We start from the raw sequence: 21,512 nt of genomic DNA, 5'->3' as shown, positions 1-21,512 counted from the left end.
TTCGTATCCAACAGCATTTATGGCAGATATAATCCGCAGTAACCCTTAAACTCTCTTTAAACTCCCACATCTGACAAGAAGTACATATCACTGCAAAGGCCATTTTTGCTTCTTCACAATCTACAGACCCAGAAAATAACACCGTCTTATTCCTCTACAAACACTGCCCCAGGTTAAATTAATAGCTATGGCTTATATTTTAAGTTTAATCAAGAGACTTATCTCCAAAAACATAGAATCAAAAAAGAATCCACTATACTCACTACTGCAGCCTCTCTCTTGGACAGACTTAAAACTATAATTAACTTATCTGATTCTGTGCTGTGAACTTCGCCCAACAGTTCCTCCAAGATTAGTTGTGAATTTCACTGTTTGTTCAGTTCCTCCAAGATTAGTTGTAAATTTCACTGTTTATTAATTTTCCCAGATGCACTCCGATGTCCAGTGATACACGGATTCAAACAGCAAAGGTGGTAACTGTGCAGGTTCTCTCTCTCACTGTCTCCTGCACTGTCCTCACCATGTGCTTCCTTTGTCTGTTCTTTCCCTTTTAAAACTGCTGTTGTTTTGACTTCTTTTTTCCAAAGTTCCAAAAGAATGCAACCGCATATAAAACAGTAATTGCTGCTCCTGGAATTCGAGGAAATCACCTCCAACACGTAAAATACCTCAAAAAAAAAGGAGCAGCTCTTACAGCCAGAAATCTTTCCCGTCCTCAATCTTGGATTACCCAGAATTCTTGAATACAAGAACTTTGCAGCAAAAGCTCAGGCTGAAAATCAACGCAAATCAGTTCTTGTGATACCGCAGTATAAGTTTACAGAATAACTGATTAATTTTGCCCACAGTAGAAGAATTCATGGATCATAAAGTTTAGACAAGCCATGGTTATGGATAGTTGCTTAATTTTTTTTGTTTAAAAAACAAAACTGAGAAAAAGGCTTAAACACAACAGAAATTACTGCAGAAACTCAGCAAGTCTGCTTTTTCTGCACAGATACTGCCAGAGATAACATTTTGAGTCCAGTGACCCTCCCTCATAACAAGAAAAGCTTAAAACATAATTTTAGCAATTACAGGTATTAATAACTGTCCAATAATGCTTTCAAAGTTTCAGTTTAATAAAAAAAAAATTTTTTAGAGGCTGCCAGATTCAACAATAAAATACTGAAATTTGAATGAGAAAAATTAAGGTGTATTAACTTGAACTGGCATATAGATTTGGAGTCTGAAGTGGTGACAGCAAACCAATGTAGTATGCTGGATAGAACATAAGCTGAATAAAAATGAAATATATTTAAAATAATAAAAATTATAAATTTTACCTAATTTGCAATTACATCAGATCAAGCCAGACATGATCAGATATAGATCAAGTATGAATTGGTTCAATCTCATGCATGCCCTGAACATAGAGTAGAGATTCTGCCTTCAGAACTTGAGCTCACTCATGCACAGACAAAGGTTTCAGTCACACATTTCAAGAGAAGAGGGATAGCAGAGTTTAAGAAAGTGGCTGATAGCTCTTTTGACTTATAAATGGTACAAACAGTAGATTTCTTTTCATTCACACATGTTGACATTGCTGGATGGGTCACCAATTATAGCTGGTCTCTAATTGCCCTTGAGAAGGTGGTGGTGATCTGCCTTCTTAAGCCACTGCAATCTGTAGGAGGTCGATAAACTACAGCACTGTTTGGAAGGGAGATCCAGGATTTGATCAGTGGCAATGAAGAATAGGCAATATAGTTCCGAGTCAGGATTGTATGGGGCTTAAAGGTGAAGTTTTGCAGGTCATGGTATCCCCTTTCATCTGCTGCCCTCATCTTTCTAGGTGGAAGAGGCTACGGGTTTGGGAGGTCCAGTTTAAGGAACCTTAGTGAGTTTCTTCAGTGCATCTTATAATGGAACATACTGATGCCTCTGCGCATCAGAAGTGGAGGGGTAGAGGGTGCTGGAAAAGGTACCAATTTAGCAGCTGCTTTGTCCTGATTCCTTGATTTCCTAGAATGATATTGAAGTTGAAACAATTCAGGCATTTGGAGAGTATTCCATCCCACTCCTGGCTTAGGTATTACAGATGATCAACATGCTTTGGGGACACAGGAGAGGAGTTATTGCTGCAGCTGTCCAAACATCTGACCCCCTGTTGCAGCAGTATTTATATGGCTGATCTAGTTCAGTTTCTGGTCAATGTAACCCACATAATATTGATAGCAGTGAACCCATCAATGGTAATGCCATCGAATGGAAGGGGTGATAATTCAAGTCGCTCTTGTTGGAGATGTCAATTGTCTGGTATCTGTGTTAGACAGATGGGACATAATAATTATTAGTCCAAGATTGGATGATGCTCAGGTCTTACTGCATGTATAGACAGATTGTTTCACTCTCTGAGAAGTTGTGTATTATGCTAAAAAGCGTGCAATCATCAGTGAACATCCTAACTTATGACCATATGATGGAGAAAAGGTCATTGATGAAATACCTGAAGATGGCTGTGCCCTAGGACACAACCCTGAGGAACTCCTGCTGTGTCATCCTGGGACTGAGATGAATGACCTGCAACAATCTTAAACATCTTCCTTTACGCTAGGTATGACTCAACCAATGGTATATGTTCCCCTGATTCCCACTGGCTCCAGTTTTGCTAGGGCTTCTTGATGTCATATTCAGTCAAATTCAGCTCTTTTGACTTATAAATGTCAAGGACAGTCACTCTCTCAACTCTGGAGTTGTCCATGTTTGGACCAAGACAAGTGGCCCCAAGCATCCGACAGCAGATATTATTGAGCTGCTTTACTAGTTAGTAAAGGGCTGCTTTACTACCATATTTTTATCAGCTTGTTGATGGTCAAAAATGGCCGGATGGGATGGTAATTAGCTGGATTGGAACGATCCTTATCCGAGTCAGGGGATACCTAGGCAATTTTCCACATTCCCAGGTAGATGCCAGTGTTGTAACTGTACCGAAACAGCTTTGACTCGGACTGCAGCTAATTCTGGGACACAAGTCTTCAGTACCATTGTTGGAATGTTGTCAGGACCCATACCATTTGCAGTATTCAGTAACTTCAGCTTTTTCTTGATAGGTGCATGTAGCTTTGCTGAGTAACAATACTGAGACTATACAATAAGAAGTTTGTGTGAGAAACAATTTAATTAAAGCTTCAATGAATTGAACAAGATTGTCCCTCCAATCATGAAAAAGCAACATTTTGACTGGTGATCTGTGTAAAGTGCTAAGCTATATAATCTATTAATTATTTTGAATAAATCTAAATTGTGTTGTTCAATAACGCTGCTCTTCCAGCAATGAAAAGTAGTTTGTTAAATACAGAAGTTAATTAATGAAATCACGTATTACTAATTTATTCAAATGATTGATTAAAAAGGAAGAGGCCAGAAGCAGTATTAACTACTCAAAATGCAAATATGTGTTTTGTTCAAATCACAACATTGGATGCATGCATTGGATATCTTGACACAACAGCAGATGGCACACTGAGCAAATTTATACTTGACAACATATATTTTGTGAATGAGTTAATGTGGTGTGTCATTGCACAAGTCTTTCAAAGTTCTTGTAATTAAAAAGAGCTAAATTAATAAGTTTAATTAGATCCTAACATATTTCCATTTCTTTCCTTCTGACCAACATAATTCAAATGATCTAAAGAGAAATATTCAACATTATTTATTCCAAAAAACAATCTAGCAGATCAAGTAAACATTTGAAAGGCCAATAAATTATCCAAGCTTCCTCTCAATAATCTTCTCAGAAAGACTTGCATTAATCAAGATATTCTGAAGAGCTTTACAGATATTATAAAATACACAGGTATTTTCTCTGGAAGAAAAGGCCATCAGTTGTGTCAGAAAGAAACATTAATGTTTTTCCTGCAAAGAATTACAATTGCAATGTACTTTTGATATTTATACCTAACAGCGCAGGTTTTGTAGGTAATTGGTGACAGAAATCTGGGTGATTATGCAATCATCAATTATTGGTGTATTTCAGGATATCTGTAGCCACAGGAAGCTCTCATAACAGGCAACATGAAAATGATCAATCTTTTTTAGTGCTTTTTATATAATGCAGAGGATGGTGGGTGTCTGGAATTTGCTGTGGGAGTTGGTGGTGGAGGCAGTAACCCTAAACTCCTTTAAAAAGTATCTGAACCTTCACATGAAGTGCTGTAAGCTATAGGGCTATGGGCTGTGTGGGGGAAGAAGGGATTAGAAAGGTCATATGGGTATCTATGAGTAAGCATGGACAAGATGGGCCAAATGGCTGCGTAGTGCACTGTATCATGTCTATGGTTCTCTTGATTAGGTGATAAAATATCAGCCAGGACACTAGGGATAGTTCCTTTATAATTGTAAAAAGCATAAACAGAATTTTTGTCCATGTGAGAGAACATATGGTATATGGTCTCAGTTTAATATCATCTGACTCAAAAGCAAGAGGCCTACTGAATGAGGGAAATGTTATATTGTAGATATATATCCAAGGGAAAGCAGAACAATGGGTGCATTGCAAATATTATAAACAGGATGATATAATCATTGGTTAAAAACAAGGGTAGCCTCACTCAGTACATTGTAGTAGTTAGAGGAACCTTCCAAAATTATTCCACCACTACCACAGATATTTTGCAATTCAAGACCAAAATGGGATATTTTCAGCCTTAAAGGACAAACCTGGGATATAACAATTTACAATTTTAAAGGTCTGATCCAGAAAAAAAAAGAGATTCACAAATCATCGTGTCTAATGAGGGAAAGGAGTGGAGCTGTGTCATACAGAAAAAGGCATTTAAGCTTTTCCTGCAAAGAACTACTACAGCACTATAACTTTTCATGCATGTACTTCATAGCAAAGTAGCAATCAATCTTTGAGTACAGTCAGTCTCAATCAGTCTCAAAGTAACAATCATATGAGCGCAGCTACAACATTCAAAAAGCTCAATATCTCGGACAAGGCAGTCCACTTGATTGTCAACCCATTCATCACTTTAAACATTCATTCTTTCTGACAGCACTGCATGACGCGGGTGGCAGCAATGTGTATCATGCAATACACTGCTGTAAACCTCAGGTTTTTTCCGACAACTGCCGCAAGCGCGTACTAAATATTTTAAAGGAGCTGCATCCAAAACACAAAGGCTACAATCGCAATATCTAATGTGACAGCCTGACATGGCTGATGTATGTGAATGGTTCTGCCAACTGATGAAAATTTTCCTACGTTGTCCACTTCTAACAATACTGTTTAGCACCTGGTATTTCGTTGGGTTAATAAATCAAATCATCGTTAACGCAGTTTGCGGACAAAAAAAACCCAAAAAAAAACCAAAAGCGATACAATCTTATGTTTACATCAGAACAGTTCCCGGGAGGGTAATAAGCTTCAAATAACAGTGACAGACACCCTAAAGTTACTTCACATTTATTGGAAATAGGAAGATTTCTCATGTACCTCGGCACCATTTTCACTTTGATCAGCAGCACTGCTCGAAACTGGACAGCACCTTCCTGCCAACACTGCGTACCTGTCCCCTGCAGCTTCCTTTACCCGGGTATTATGAAATATTCTGCCCATTGACAATTTTCCAGCAAACGGAAAGACAGTTATCCACCGGCAATTCATCCCTAAACAGACACGAACATCCGCCTTGTCCCGAACTGTTCCAGTTTACGGCAGTGGGAACCGACATCGCAACCTGTCGTGAAGCGATCCCACGGTTTGCGGGGATTGACTGTACGCATGTGCGCGGTCGGAAACTCGTTGGCAGCGTTCATCACAGGGCTACCTGTTCGGGAGTTTGCCGGTGAGTGGAAGGATCCAGAAGGAGTTTCTGGTGGGGTTGACCGGGAGTGAGCTCGCCTCCTTGTACCGGTTGGGTGTGTTGAATCAGGCGCGTGGATTGGGAGCGAGTCTAAGGCACGCGCTCTGTCGGTTTGACGCATGCGGCCTGGCCCGTTTGACAGATCCTGACGTGGAGTTGATCCCTCGGAACCTGTGTGAACAAGGCCGCCTGATATCAACAGTTGAGCTTTTGCTGCACCGACGCCTTATAGATTACATCGCGAAATTAGGGTCAGTTGGCTGTTTCACGGTCAGTGATGTCTTAAACCCGTGTAATTTGGTGAAGGCACGACACATTTAAGGGAGATATTTCCTAACACCACCCCCACCAGTCCGGTATACCATTTCAACGTGGACGGTGTGACTCAATATCTCTCCTGTTTTGTTTTGATTTTCACTCATGGAATCCCTATTGTGCGGAGAGAGGCCGTTCGGCCCATAGAGTCTCTGCAGACCCTCCGAAGGGCATCCTATCCGGACCCAGCATCACCACCCTCTCCCCATAAACACCCCCTCCTCCACCTCCTTAACTCGGTTAACCAACCCATCTTTGGACACCGGGGCGAAACCTAATCAAACACATGGAAAATGTGCAAACTCCATACAGTCGCTCGCGGCTACAAACAATCTGGATGGTCCCTGGCACTGTGAGGCAGCAGTGCGAACTACAGAGCCACTGTGACACCCTGTTCAGGAACTATCTGATGGAGCCCTTTTATATGATGTACAGCAAATCTGCACCCGTAAGCCTGTAATCTGTTGCCTAAATGAATAGTCCTCTTGGGAAGAAGAATTACCTGCCATCTAACTAATTCTAGCCTTGTATAATTTTATATGCAAAATTTCTGGTTATAAAGAAGATAAAAGCAGGATTCAACCCTTCTCTGTCACTCACAGCTGATCATTGAGCTCAATACCTGAAGCGGAAGTGAGGACTGCGAATACTGGGAAAGCATAGCAGGTCAGGCAGCATCCGAGGAGCAGGAGAATCAATGCTTTGGACAAAAGCCCTGCCCAAAATGTCGATTCTCCTGTTCTTTGGATGCTGCCTGACCTGCTGTGCTTTTCCAGCACCACACTCTCGAGCTCAGTACCCTAGTTCTGCCAATCACACTCTCCCACACCTTGATCACTAGCTGCAAGAGCTATATCCATCTCCTTGAAACACATGTTGGCCTCTTCTACTTTCTGTAATAATGAACTGTCTGGTTAAAGAAATATTTCCTCTGGTTCTGGACTCTTCCATAACTGGGAACATGTTTCATGCATCCACACTGTCTGGCCCTGTTAGAACTTTATAGGTTTCTATGAGATATTCCCCCCTCATTCCTTTAAACTCCAGTTAATACAATCCTAACTGTCTCAATCTTCCTCATAGTCCTATCATCCCAGAATCAGTTTGGTAAACCTTCACTGCACTTACTCAATAACAATCGTAAGTGTTATCAGATAAGGAGAAAAAAACTGCACTACTATTCAATGTGTGACCTGTATAACTGCAGCATGATCATCCTTGTTCCTGTATTCAAATCCTCAAATGAAAGCCAATGCACAAGTTGCCTTCTTTACTGCTGCACTTGCATGCTCGCTTCAGTGACTGGTACATGAGGACATCCAAGTCTCATTGATCATTCCCCACCTCACTTTACAACCATTCAAGGAATAATCTGTTACCAAAGTAGAACTTCCTAATCTGCCCAATTGAAATGATATATTTGTAACTAATATTGAAACTTCAATATTCTAAGCAAATTTCCCTCCCACCCACCACCACACTAATTTATGCTTCTCTAAAGGAACTGGATCCAGTCTTTGATAATTACTTGGCTAACGCATTTTCATAGGTTAGAATCCTAACAGTGTTGAAAAAGGCCATTCGGCCTGTCGAGTCCACACAGACCCACCCCCTACCCTATCCCTATAACCCTGCATTTCACATGGCCAATCCACCAAACTCGCACATCTTTGGACTGTGGGAGGAAACTGGAGAAAACCCCGCCATGCAGACATGGGGAGAATGTGCAAACTCCACAAAAACTGTTGCCTGAGGGTGGAATCAAAACCGGGTCCCTGCTGCTATGAGGTAGCAATGTTAACTACTGACCTCACTCCATTGAAGTCTTTCACTGCTTGATTAGGCCCTTTCCTCACTAAATCCTCTCCAGAATTCTCTTGGCATTATTTGGTGATATGACCAGTTCCCAACAAAACTAAGTGCATTTCAAGGAAGGGAACGACTTGCATTAATAGTGACTCTTTGAAACCCAGACTCTTTGAAACCCAAACTCTTCTGAAGCAGCATCATATGGGACTCTGTTTTTCTCTTCATAGATGCTACCAGACATACTGAGTTTCTCCAGCTTGTTTTTTTTTCAATTTCAGATTTCCATCATCTGCAGTATTTTGCTTTTACTTATATTGATGATAATGATTTTTATAATGTCAATGTGCTCTGAAGCGCCACACAACCAATGAAGTAATTTTAAACAGTACTTGTGTAATGAAAAAAAAAGCCAGTTGGTTTTCGCACAGCTAAGGCCCATAAATGCAATGCGGTATGCAATGCAACAAGATAGACTGAAACAATAAACGGATACATAAATGCAGATGCTTATCTTGATCTGGAAACTTTTAAAGTATCTCCTATGATACAAAGACAGATAGGAAACAAGTTGTGAGGAGCATACAAAGATTAAGCAAAGAGACATGGATAAAGAGGTGGAGTATAGTGTGGAGTTATCCACTTTAATAGGAAGAATTTAAAAAGCAGAATATTGTTATTTAATTGGAGAAAGCAAGCTGCAAACAGTAGAAGTCTAGGTATCCTGAATCTCTCAAAGTTAGAATGCAAGTACATCAATTAATTCAGCAAATGAATGCTAGCCCTTGTAGCTAAGCTGGATTGGAGTATAAAAGTGGGGAAGTCTTGCAACAACTATACAGTACATTGATGAAATTGCAAATGAAGTGCTTGACGCACTTTCAATCTCCTTATTTAATTGCATTGGTAGCAATTGAGAAAAGGTTCACTGGACTGATTCCTGGGAAGAAAGGGTTATCTTTTCATAGAATCCCTACAGTGTGGAAATAGGCCCTTTGGCCCAACATGTCCACACCAATGCTCCGAACAGTAACCCACCCAGACCTATTCCACTACCCTATATTTACCCCTGATTAATGCACCCAACCCACATATCCCTGAACTGTGGGCAATTAAGCATGGCCAAATCACCTTATCTGCACATCTTTGGATTGTGGGAGGAAACCCACGCAGACATGGGGCGAACATGCAAACTCAACACAAACAGTCACTGGAGATTGGAATCGAACCCAGATCTCTGGTGCTGCTAACTATTGAGCCACTGTACCACCCTTTTGACTAAAGGATGAGCAGATTGGGCCTGTTGTCACTCGAATTTAAAATTTGTAAAGTTATCTTGTTGAAACATGACATTCTAACATAAATACTGAGATGATGTCTCCCATCTGGAATGGGGAAAATTTAAAAATCGGGGGCGATTCAAAATAAAGGGTCTCCCTGTTTATAACAGAAATGAGGTATTTTTCTGAGAGTCATTAATCTTTAGAATTCACTTCCACAGAACAGTGGAAGCTAGGTCAATGAATATATTCAAGGATGAGTTAGACAGATCTTAGATTGACAAGTTAGTTAGAATTGTGGTGGATAGGCAAGGAAATAGAGTTATCACCAAAATCCAACCATGATCCTAATGAATGGTAGAGCAGGCTTGACGGGTCAAATGATTATCCCTGCTCCAATTTCTCCTGAGCTTTGGAATTATGGTAACCTGTGCATAAGTTAGATCCTTAAACGTGTCTGTTCTCACTTATCGATGCACAAATCGGATGTTGGACTGTTAGAATATTAGAATGTTACAAATATTGAAAGGCATAAAGTTGAATTAAATCCTTCCATTCTAACCTGACATTATTGTACTTTTACAGTGCTCTGCTAAGCTCACAAAATCTGGCCCTGCACCCCAGGGGAGGCATTGTCACTTGACTGTTAATCCAGAGACCCAGGAATGTGCTGGGGACCCAGGTTCAAATCCAATGATGGCAGATGGTCGAATTAAGAGTGTAATGTTGACCATTGTTGATTGACAGCTCATTTGGTTGTCCTTGCCTAGTCTGGCCACATCTGGTTGTCCTTACTTTGTCTGGCCTACATGTGACTCCAGACCCACAGCAATACCCTATTTATCCTCTGGGCAGTAGATGCTGGCCTAGTCAGCTACACCCTCATCCTGTGAATGATTTCAAACTCTTATCTCCTCTTGCTGTACAAACCAAATTGTGGATATTTATGTAAGTGCATGTTTGTAGGGCACATGTATGTGACTCTCCTATTGCATGTGATGTGTTGACCTAGTGTTTCAAAGCAATATTAGAGAGCAGGGAGAATTGAAATGAACCAAAATAATTCAATCCCCTTTGAAGTCATACATTCGGTCCTTTTGTCTTACAGTTTACAGTATTTACCAGAACATGCCACAATTTAAAAATCTTCAAAATAGTGTTGGTTTCTTCACTTGCGGTTGTACGTTTGCTCACTGAGCTGTAGATTTGTTCTCGTCACCATGCTAGGTAACATCATCAGTGAACCACCGATGAAGCTCTGGTGTTCTGTCACACTTGCTATTTATCTGTCTTGGTCTGTTATGGTGGGTGATATCATTTCTGGTTCTTTTTCTGAGAGGTTAGAAAATGGGGTCCAAATCAATATGTTTGTTAATGGATAAAAGGGTCAATTTGACTTGAAATGTCAGCTGTTTTCTCTCCTTACAGATGCTGCCAGACCTGCTGAGATTTTCCAGCATTTTCTCTTTTGTTTGTTAATGGAGTCTTGGTTGAATGCCAGACCTCTAGAAATTCCCGTGCGTGTCTTTGTTTAGCTGTCCCAGGATGGATGTATTGTCCCAGTCGAACGGATGTCCCTCTTCGTCTGTGTGTATGGATACCACTGGTAGTTGGTCATGTCCTTTGGTGGCAAGTTGGTGCTCATGTATCCTGGTGGCTTGTTTCCTGCCGCCTATCCAATGTAATGTTTTTTGCAGTCCTTGCAGGGTATTTTATATATGACGTTCGTTCTGCTGTTTGTTGGTACAGGGTCCTTTAAATTATCAGGAACTGTTTCAATGTGGTGGTAAGTTTGTGGGCTACCATGATGCCTAGAGGCTGGAGTAGTCTGGTCGCCATCTCCAAGATGTCTTTAATGTATGCAGGCTAAAGTTTCTGGGCATGTTGCGACTTCTTGTTTAGGTCTGTTATGTAGGAATCGGCGGACTCTCCTTATCGGCTACCCGTTGTTCCTGAATACGTTGTGTCGGTGTTTTTCCTCGGCTTCTCTTAGTTCCTGGGTGCTGCAGTGTGTTGCAGCATAAACGAAGCTGCATCAGGACATTATTTAAACATGTCACAACACACTGCAGCATCCAGGAACTAAAAAATGCTGAGGAAAATAATCTGTACAATGTATTCAGGAACAACGGGTACCCGATAAGCGTAATCCACCGATTCCTACACAACCGACCTAAACAAGAAGTCACAACACGCCCAGAAACTCTAGCTACCTTGCCATACATTAAAGACATCTCGGAGATGACAACCGGACTAATCAGACCCCTAGGCATCATGGTAGCCCACAAACCTACGAACACACTGAATTTAAAAGACCAACAACCAGCAGAACAAACGTCATTTACAAAATACACTGCAGGGACTGCAATAGACATTACATTGGACAGACTGACAAGAAACTAGCCACCAGGATACATGAGCACCAACTAGCCACCAAATGACATGACCATATTTCATTAGTATTCATACACATAGACGAAGAGCGACATCCATTCAAAATTGAGATAATACATCCATCCTGGGACAGGCTAAACAAAGACATACACGGAATTCCTAGAGTCCAGGCATTCAAACCAGAACTCCATTAACAAACATATCGATTTGGACCCCATTTACCGATCTCTCAAAAAAGAACCAGAAGTGATATCACCCACCACAACAGACCAAGACAGATAAGTAGCAAGCGGAACAGAACACCCTCGTAAGCTTGCTGATCATGTTGCTCATGCCCAAAACGTAGGTTCTCCTCCTCTGATGCTGCCTGACTGTGCTTTTCCAGCACCACACTCTCAAATCTAATCTCCAGCATCTACAGTCCTCACTTTCGCTTCATTGATGATGTTACCTAGCATGGTGACCAAACGTCTGAGAACAAATCTACCAGCTCAACAAGCAAACTTAGAATCTGAGCTACAAATCTTCTCCAAAGTCACAGTTTCTTCACTATTTCTGGGGCGAGATGAGAATTTCTTGTAGTCAACAAGTGCTAATGATGTGGAATGTGTTCCTGAAAAAGTAATGAATGCTGATTTGGTGGTACATTTTACAAGGTAATTATATCTCTATTTAAAAGAGGAAAGGGATTCTTAGACTCTAGGTAAGTAGTAAGGGATGAGACTAATTCGAATAAGCGCTTTCAGAAAACAGGCAAGATGGACTGAATAATTCTAGAGCTGGAAGATGCAAAATCAAGTCTTAGCAGTACCACCAGGGGTGGGAGGATGTAATTTTTGCATGGCAAGTTTGCATAGATTATTTCCAGTAATTAATTGATGTACTATTAATGGGAAAATTGACAATATGAGGTCAGGTTTAGTAGATAGAAGTGTACGCAGACATCATTTTTAAATTACAGTTGTGCACCTGTTACTTTACTTTAAGAAGGGCTTATGCCCGAAACATCGATTCCCCTGTTCCCTGGATGTTGCCTGACCTGCTGCGCTGTTCCAGCAACACATTTTCAGCACCTGTTACTTTAGTTTGTCTCCCAATTAATTTTGGACTGTTTGGTAATTCTTTGAGCTATAATTTTGGTGAAATTCATTGTGATCAGTTGCCTAAAGTATAGCTGCTAACACACTGTATCTCATTGCTTGTTTACAAAATGTACGCAGATTAGAACTTTGCCTGCATTTTCACAAAGATTACACAGAAATATATGGACGAGAAAAAAATATGATGTCAGCCATAGCTCAGATGGTAGCACTTTTGCTTCTGAATTACTAGGCTCTGGGTTAAGTCCCACTCCAGGGCTGAATGCAAACGTAAAGGCTAATGCTGCAATGCATGACAGTGAGTGTCATGTCCCATGGCACTATTATAAAGTAACACAATGGGATTGCTTTTGTTGACCCGACCAGTATTTGTCCCTCAATCAACATCAATAAAGTAGATTATGTTGTCGTTGTTTGTGAGGGAGTTTGGTGTGCACATATTGGCTTCTGCATTTGCTACATTACAACAGTGACTGTGCTTCAAAAAGTATTTCATTTGGTTGGAAATTGCTTTGAGTAATTTAGCGCTCACAGAAAGCTGGTCATTTTCTTTTTATTGTTCACCGTGTCCTTCAACACTGACCTCCTCCCCCCTCCTCACCTGAGTGCCCTTGAATGACTTGGGTTTCTGGCTCTAATGTCTCGGCTTGACCAACAATGTGTGTTTTCATTGTGAAAATAATACTAAACAGAAACTTGTCTTTTACTGGTTTGCCCTTGTAAGCTTTAGCTGTGGCTCAGCTGGTAGCCGTTTTGCCTTCAAGCCAGAAAGTTTCCAGTTCACGTCCCACTGTAGGATTTCACAAAATTCAAGCCTACTCCACATTGCCTTTCTGAGAGTTTTTTTTACCACAGTGACCGTGGAGGCTGACTAGTTAATATAGTCAAGGCTGAGATCAACCAATAAAAAGGGGTATGGGGAAAGGGCAAAAAAGTAGAGTTAAAGTTTGTCACATCAGTTATGATCTCATTTAAGGGCAGAGCAGATTCAATGGGCCAAATGATTGACTTCTGCTCCAATATCTACATTTTAAGACTGCACAGCCTGAAATGTGATCTTCTACATGATATATTAAGTTCTTATCTGTTTTCTGAGATAAATTCCATGGAACTATTTTAAGAAAGCAGGAGAGTTATTTCTGTTCAATGTTTATTTTTTGAATCAATATCATAAAAAAGATTCTGAACATCATCACATTGCTTTCGTGGGAGTTTGCTGAATGCAAATTGGCTTCATTGTTTTTTATATTACAGCAATGATTATTCTTCAAAAGTACTTGATTGGTTGTAAAGCAGTTTGAATATTCAGTGGTTTTGAGAAGCACTCTATAAATGCATGTCTTTTCCAGCAATTTCATGTAATTTGAAATATTTGGCAGTGTTTACTTGTTCTGTTTCACTTAGCATTATGTACATCTCTATAGTATCTGCTGTTATTGGCTCCATCTTTCAGAGCTGAAGAGTCCAGGATTTTCTAATCTCTCGATCAGATGAGCCAATGGGCTGAGGAGTGGCACATGGAATTTAATTTAGATAAATGTGAGGTGCTGCATTTTGAGAAAGCAAATCTTAGCAGGACTTCTACACTTAATGGTAAGGTCCTCTGGAATGTTGTTGAACAAAGAGACCTTGAGCACAGGTTCATAGCTCCTTGAAAGTAGAGTTGCAGTTAGATAGGAAAGTGAAGAAGGCATTTGGTATGCATGTCTTTATTGGTCAGAGTATTGAATACAGAACGTTGGTTAGGCCACTTTGAATATTGCATGCAATTCTGGCCTTGGAAGGATGTTGTGAAATTTGAAAGGGTTCAGAAAAGATTTACAAGGATGTTGACAGGGTAGGAGGATTTGAGCTATAGGGAGAGGTTGAATAGGCTAAGGCTGTTTTCCCTGGAGCATTGGAGGCTGAGGTGACCTTATAGAGGTTTATAGAATCATAAGGGGCATGGATAGGGTAAATAGACAAGGTCTTCTCCGTGAGGTGGGGTGAGTCCAGAACTAGAGGGCATAGGTTTAGGGTGAGAGGGGAAATATGCGAAAGAAACCTAAGGGGCAATTATTTCACACAGAGGGTAGTGCATGTGTGGAATGGGCTGCCAGAGGAAGTGGTGGAGGCTAGTACAATTACAACATTTAAAAGGCATCTGGATGGGTATATGAATAGGAATGGTTTAGAGGGATATGGGCTGGGTGCTGGCAGGTGGAACTAGATTGGGTTGGGATATCTGGTCAGCATAGAAGAGTTGGACCAAAGAGTCTATTTCCGTGCTTTACATCGCTATGACTACTCAAAATGTAGTTCTGTCACTTTACAGTTTAGCCTCCTGACTCTTTGCACAATTTCTGACTTAAATGTTGTATCTTGGTTAGCAGAACTGAACAGGATTGCATTTTTGTATTTCACTGAAAGCACTCAGCAAGCCAGGCAGTACTTTGGGGAAGGAAGTACAATCTGTTTTACATCAATGACCTTTCATTGGAACTGAAAGGTAGAGGTGAAGCATTTTTAAACAATTATGAAATTAAGCAAAAGAGAGCAGGGAAGGTATAAAACTGAAAGGTGACTGATAAGGTGGAAGAAAAGAGTAATTCATTAATTAAATAGTATTGTATTGTGAATGGTCACAAGAAAAGGGAAAATAGATGAAATCAAAGGATGTATTAAAAAAAGGATAACAATAGGGCAGAGGACTATGAATCTCTGGAAAATCTGTCAAAGTAAAGAACGTACCTGTGGTCAGGAGAGTCGCATGAAGATAGATATTCAGGGTGCAGACTACAGCATTGGCTTAACGTTAAGGCTGTGAAATGATGAGTAGAAAAATGTGGTGCTGCTCCTTAAGCTTCAATTAAATGGGTCAGTACTCAGGCAGCTAAGGGCAACAAGGTCAAAGTGGAATGGCCAATTAAAGTAGCTAGTGACCTGATGCTAAAACTGAGGTAACTAGCAAAGTCATCACAAGAAATCTGCCACAAAATTGGCAATTATACAGTTATCTCAGTGAGGTTGGGCAGAATACGTTTTGGAAAGCATTTTGCTCATTAAAATTACTGAAATGAGCAGTAATTTGTCAAATCAACATTTTTTTCCCTCTCAAAAATAGTAAGATAACTAAGAAACGAAGGAATGCTGGACGTGCCAAGAAGGGCCGTGGCCATGTCCAGCCTATCAGATGCACAAACTGCGCTCGCTGCATCCCCAAAGACAAAGCCATTAAGAAGTTTGTCATCCGCAACATCGTGGAGGCTGCTGCAGTTCGAGATATTTCAGACGCCAGTGTTTTTGATGCATATGTGCTGCCCAAGCTGTATGTGAAATTGCACTACCGTGTCAGCTGTGCCATCCACAGTAAAGTGGTAAGAAATCGTTCACGAGAGGCCAAGAAGGACCGAAGTCCCCCTCTACGTTTCAGACCAGGCGCCAACATCCCAAGGGTACTCCCACCCAAACCTATGAAAACTACCGGATTTTATTTGAAATAATAAAATTGTTGGAACACTTTTTTAAAAATCTTACTATTTCCATATAATCTAAAGGTTCTTTCAAATATCACTCCTATTAATCGGAAATTACAGCTGCAGTTCACTGGTGGTTCTGTTCATGGTTGGATTTTGGAATGATGTAAATAGCCATTGCTTCCCCATTAAGTAAGAGATAGATGGAAAGGTCGCCGCTGAGTTTCCAGATTGCATTTGCATTTCTTTTTGCAGCTCTTATCCTGTGGCGTTGACAAAGATTTTCAAGTAATTTTCATACTTGTCTTTTCCACTTATTTGTCACTTAGTGGTATTTGCTTTATTATGATATCATCAGTGAAATAATAGAGCTGCTGTGATCTAAATTGCCTAGCAACATAGAATTACGTTTGCTACATTCATATGTAGCGTGCCTCAACTTTTGTTAGAAATCAATGCATCTTCACTCTGCAATAAATCTGTTTACAAGGGCTTGTTTAAGGTTGCCCTTAAGCAGACATCACAGATCTGTAAGTCTTATCCATTTTTCTTTATTGGTGGGATGTAATTATTGCTAGCCAGGCCAGCATTTAGTGTCCATTCTAGTTTCCTTTGAGAAAAGTGGTGTGGTGAGTTCCCTACTTGAACCTCTACAAACCATTTTGTATAGGTACAGATTCAGATTTTTTTTAGGGAGAATGTTTCATGATTTTTGATCTAAAGATGGTAAAGGAATGGCAATATCTTTTCAAGTCAGGCTGCTGTATGACTTTGAGGGAAGTTTGCAGGTAGTGTTGGGCGGTGTTGTTGAAGAAGCTATGGCAAGTTGTAGCAATGCACCTTTTAGCTGATATACACTGCTGCCACTGTGCTCCACTGAATGGTTATAGTGACGGATGTGGTGCCAATCAAGTAGATTGTTTTTCATGATGTCAATCTTGACAATTGGACAATATTCTATCATTCTCCTGACTTGTGCCTTGTAGGTCTTTGGGGAGGCAGGAGATGAGTTACTTCACAGAAGTGTTATTATGCAGAAGGAGGCTATTTGGCCCATCCTGTCTGCACCAGCTCATTAAATGAGCATCATTACTTCTGCTTTTTCCCTAAAACCTTGTACAGTATGTTTATCCAAATAATCATCCAATGCCCACATGAGTCCCTCACTTGACACACAATTCCTGGTCTCTGATCTGTTACTGTAGCCACAGTATTTAATAACTTGTCCAGTTCTGTTTCATCTCAAAGATAAACCCTGGGTAGGTATAGCGGGAAATTCAGCAATGGCAATGACATTGAATGTGAAGGGAAAGTGGTTTTTCTCTTTGAAATGGCATTGCTGTGACACTAATGTTACTTGCATATAGTGACTCTATCCATCATGAGTTAGAGATTATGTAAAGCCTTTTGTTCTTGCAAATGACACTCAAAGTTCCCATGACTTAGTTAGCTGCTCATTGTGATATTGGGCAATACAGCCAGAGAAACTCACATTTCCTGAATCAGCTAATCTCAATTGGGACTGAAAAATGTGAATGATTAAACTTGCCCCCGATGTGTTGAATACCTTACTGCTTGTCACTTCCATGACCAATACAGCACTTAGACCTTTCATACCCATGGGATGTCACAAAGGGCTTCATAGCCAATGACCTACATTTGAAATGTTGTCATTATTGTAGTGTAGACAATTTGCACACCAAAGTTCCCACAATAGTAGTGATATGAGCAATTTTATTATTGATTGAGGAATAAATATTAGGTAGGACATTGGGATAATTTTCACGCTCTTTGAATTGTGCAATGGGATGTTTTGTGAGATCTGATAATCTCAGATGAAGGCTGTGTTTAACATCTCAGTGAAATGAAAATGCCTCCATGAGTATTGCACCGAAGTGGCAGCCTAAATTATGTGTTGAAATCTCTCAGGTGTCAAGTCTTGAATCACATACCACCCACCATAGGTGCGAGCACTACCAGCAAGTAAGCGACATCTGACATGTGAAGAGGACAACAGAAATTGGATCCTGCCAATGGAACCATACTGCAGGAGTTTTAAATCTTTGTGAAACCCGAATACAGTAAACATATGTAAATTGTATTTATCATTTATTAGAAACTAAAACAAGTGCTAAGGTATAACTTCAGAAGATTAATTTTTGCTCTTTAATTGTTCATCATTATTGATGATGTTTGTGTCAAAGCAGAGCATTTATAGAATTTTTTTTGCATCTCAAAACCATAAAATAAGTGAGGATGAGGAATGCAATTTGGTTACCTCAATTGACCAGTGTAAAAAAACGAACAACCATACCACTCTACTCTCTTTCCTATTCTGACAAATATGTAAATATTTATAATTTTTTTTGCTATAAAGCATTGAGACTTACTCTTTGTTTTTGATCTCTTAGTTCACTTGTATTTACACAGTAAACTATGAAGTATTGATTCAGGTTTAACTTGGACTATTTAATAGCTTAGGGATTGATGCTCAGTTGTCATGTTCAAACCTGAAGTGGCAAGATACTCCTACCGTTTCTCCTGTTCTATAACACTTGTGATTAACCTTGTGACTTTACTCAACAATTTCACAAAGTATGATTGCTTGAGATAGAAACACCAGGATGTAGTGCGCCCAAGTATAGCCTAACAAGAACTCTATAGCACGTTTTCAGTTTCACTGAAAATCATTGGCTGTAAGACATCCTCTAAAGATGAGGAAAATAATCAGAAGTTATGATTTCCATTGAAACCAGTGACATAGGTAGGAAAAGGAAGAGGTCCTGGACACAGAGATTTGTGGACTTCAGAAAAGATTAAAGTGCAAAAACTCAAGGAGGGTTGTCTCTAAATTGTTTCCAGTACTACATTCTGATTTTTTTATATACTTTTGTGGATGTGGTACCACTAACAAGGCTAGTATTTGTTTCCCATCCCAAACTGCCTTTGAATTATGAAGATTATTGGGTATTTTCAGAAGGCAATTAAGAGTCAACTGCATTGCTATGAGTATGGAGTCAGATGTAGGCTAGACCAGGTAAAGATGATGTACTTCATTCTCTGGAGGGTATTAATGAACCCGCATGGGTGTGTATGACAATTGATCGTTTCACACTCCTTACTTAATATGGGTTAGATTTATGATTGGCATGTTTATAGCATTGATGGAGATTACAAATCTCCAGTGAGATAATACGTCTGTAAGGATGCTTCAAAGACTGAATTTGTTTGGTTATGATTAAGCAACTGAAAATGGGCTTTTCTTTTGAAGATGTTTAATTTTGACCATGATTAATCAGAAGGAAATAAATGAGAAAATCTATCAGAAAATTTCAGGGAAATGTTTAGAAAAAAACAAGAATAGGAGAGAATTTCATTTCCTCAAATATTGACTGAGAGCGGGGTTGCAGGTGCACAAGATAAGGGGCATGTTGGGAAAGAATATCGAAAGTTCTGTACACATTCAGTTAGTGTTTGGCATAATGAGAAAAGAAGCAGTGCTGGATTTAGCTCTAAGGAATATATGAGTGCAAGTAAGCTGGGCTGTATGGAAGTACATTGGGTAATAGTGATCATAATATGATTAAATTTAAAGTCCATATTTAAATTGCTCAACTGACTGACAGCCAATTTCCATTAATCTATGAATTCAAAAAGAAATCTTGTCTAAGTAAACAGTAACTGAGCAATGGCAGGCCTCAATATTAGTATAAATCAAGCATATTCCCATTAGAAGGAAATAATGAGGAATCCAAAGTTAGAGCTTCCTGAATTGCAAAGGAAATAGAAATTGCAATTCAACAGAAAAAAACAAAACTTATGACAAAATCAGGAAGAGTACAGAGTGCAGAAAAAAATTGAAAATGGATACAAATGGTTTGAAGAAATTTGTGGGTTAAAAAACAAGAAAGTTTGTGTTTACATAGTATCTTTTACAACCACAGAACATCAGAAACTGCTTTACAGCTATTAAGGTATTTTGAAGTGTCGTTCTAATATAAAAAATATTACAGCCAGTTTGCACACAGCAAGTTGCATTGAATAGCAGCGTGAGAAGGAGCAGATAATCTGTTTAATTAGCATTTTGAATGCTGATTAAGGAACTAATATTGGCCAGGACACCAACAGTACCTCCACTGCTCTTCTTTGAAATAGTGCAGTGAGGTCTTTTATATCCATATGAGTAAGACAAGGAGTTGGTTTAATGTTTTATCTGAAAGATGGCTCCTTCATAATACTTCATTACCACACTGAAGTATTCACATGATTTTAGTTCTGTGTTTAAGTCCTGAAGTATGACTCCTGATGAAGAGTCCTGCCTGAAATGTCGAATTTCCACTCCTCTGATGCTGCTTGACTTGCTGTGCTTTTTCCAGCTCCACATTTTATTGACATGAACTCTCAACCTTCTTTCTCAGAAGGTGACAATGCACCCAGCTGATCCACAACCAACCCATGAAAGCTCACATAAAAGACAACCAAGAAAGATATTAACACAAAGAATATAAGAATTTAAGGGTTTAAATGTTTTAGTAGGGTCAGAGGTGAGGGTAAAAGAGGGGGAGGTGTGGCATTGCTTGTCAAAGATAGTATTACAGCTGTGGAAAGGACGATGGATGAAGACTTGCCATCTGAGGTAGTTTGGGCTGAGGTTAGGAATAAGAAAGGTGAGCTCACCCTGTTAGGAGTTTTTTACAGGCCTCCTAATAGTCCTAGAAACATAGAAGAAAGGATTGCGAGGATGATTCAAGAGAAGAGTGAAAGTAATAGGATGGTTGTTATGGGGGACTTTAACTTACCTGATATTGATTGGGAAAGCTATAACCCAAGTTCGTTAGATGGGTCAGTGTTTATCCAATGTGTGCAGGAGGGTTTCCTGAAACAATATGTAGATAGGCCAACAAGAGGTGAGGCAATACTGGATTTGGTTCTGGGTAATGAACCAGACCAGGTGTTAGAATTAGAGGTAGGTGAGCACTTTGGGGACAGTGACCACAATTCGGTGACTTTTACTCTAGTGATGGAGAGGGATAAGTGTGCACGACAGGGCAAGAGTTATAGCTGGGGGCAGGGAAATTATGATGCGGTGAGGCACGAATTAGGATGCGTGGCTTGGAAAAGTAGGCTTCAAGGCAAGGGCGCAATTGATATGTGGAGCTTGTTCAAGGAGCAACTATTGAGTGTCCTTGATAATTATGTACCTGTCAGGCAGGGAGGAAAGGGTCGTGTGAGGGAGCCGTGGTTTAATAAGGAATTGGAATCCCTTGTTAAATGAAGAGGGCGGCCGATGTAAAGATGAGGCGTGAAGGT

General features: G+C 40.0%; 2 protein-coding genes across 6 annotated transcripts in view; one reads left to right on the top strand and one right to left on the bottom strand.

Moving 5' to 3' along the window:
* Positions 1–5,653, bottom strand: part of LOC122553548 (cytochrome c oxidase assembly factor 8) — a 32,629-nt gene extending 26,976 nt beyond the window's left edge. The window contains exon 1 of the mRNA XM_043697510.1: positions 5,483–5,653. Within this exon, the coding sequence (XP_043553445.1) occupies positions 5,483–5,653 (171 nt within the window). The remainder of the gene's footprint in view (positions 1–5,482) is intronic.
* A 92-nt stretch (positions 5,654–5,745) lies between these two features.
* Positions 5,746–21,512, top strand: part of bag5 (BCL2 associated athanogene 5) — a 28,191-nt gene continuing 12,424 nt past the window's right edge. The window contains exons 1-2 of one of the 5 annotated variants that reach the window (XR_006312758.1): positions 5,746–5,834; positions 15,851–15,948. The gene's annotated coding sequence lies outside the window, so the exon portion shown is untranslated. Of the gene's footprint in view, positions 5,835–6,025; positions 6,123–15,850; positions 15,949–21,512 lie in introns of those variants that run through there. The other 4 variants (XR_006312759.1, XM_043697507.1, XM_043697508.1 and 1 more) reach the window with 4 other exon arrangements.

This window comes from Chiloscyllium plagiosum, chromosome 10 (genome assembly GCF_004010195.1).
Source record: "Chiloscyllium plagiosum isolate BGI_BamShark_2017 chromosome 10, ASM401019v2, whole genome shotgun sequence".
Taxonomy (NCBI): domain Eukaryota; kingdom Metazoa; phylum Chordata; class Chondrichthyes; order Orectolobiformes; family Hemiscylliidae; genus Chiloscyllium; species Chiloscyllium plagiosum.
Note: the sequence above shows the minus strand (reverse complement) of the source record. Positions and strands in the feature narration are given on the sequence as shown.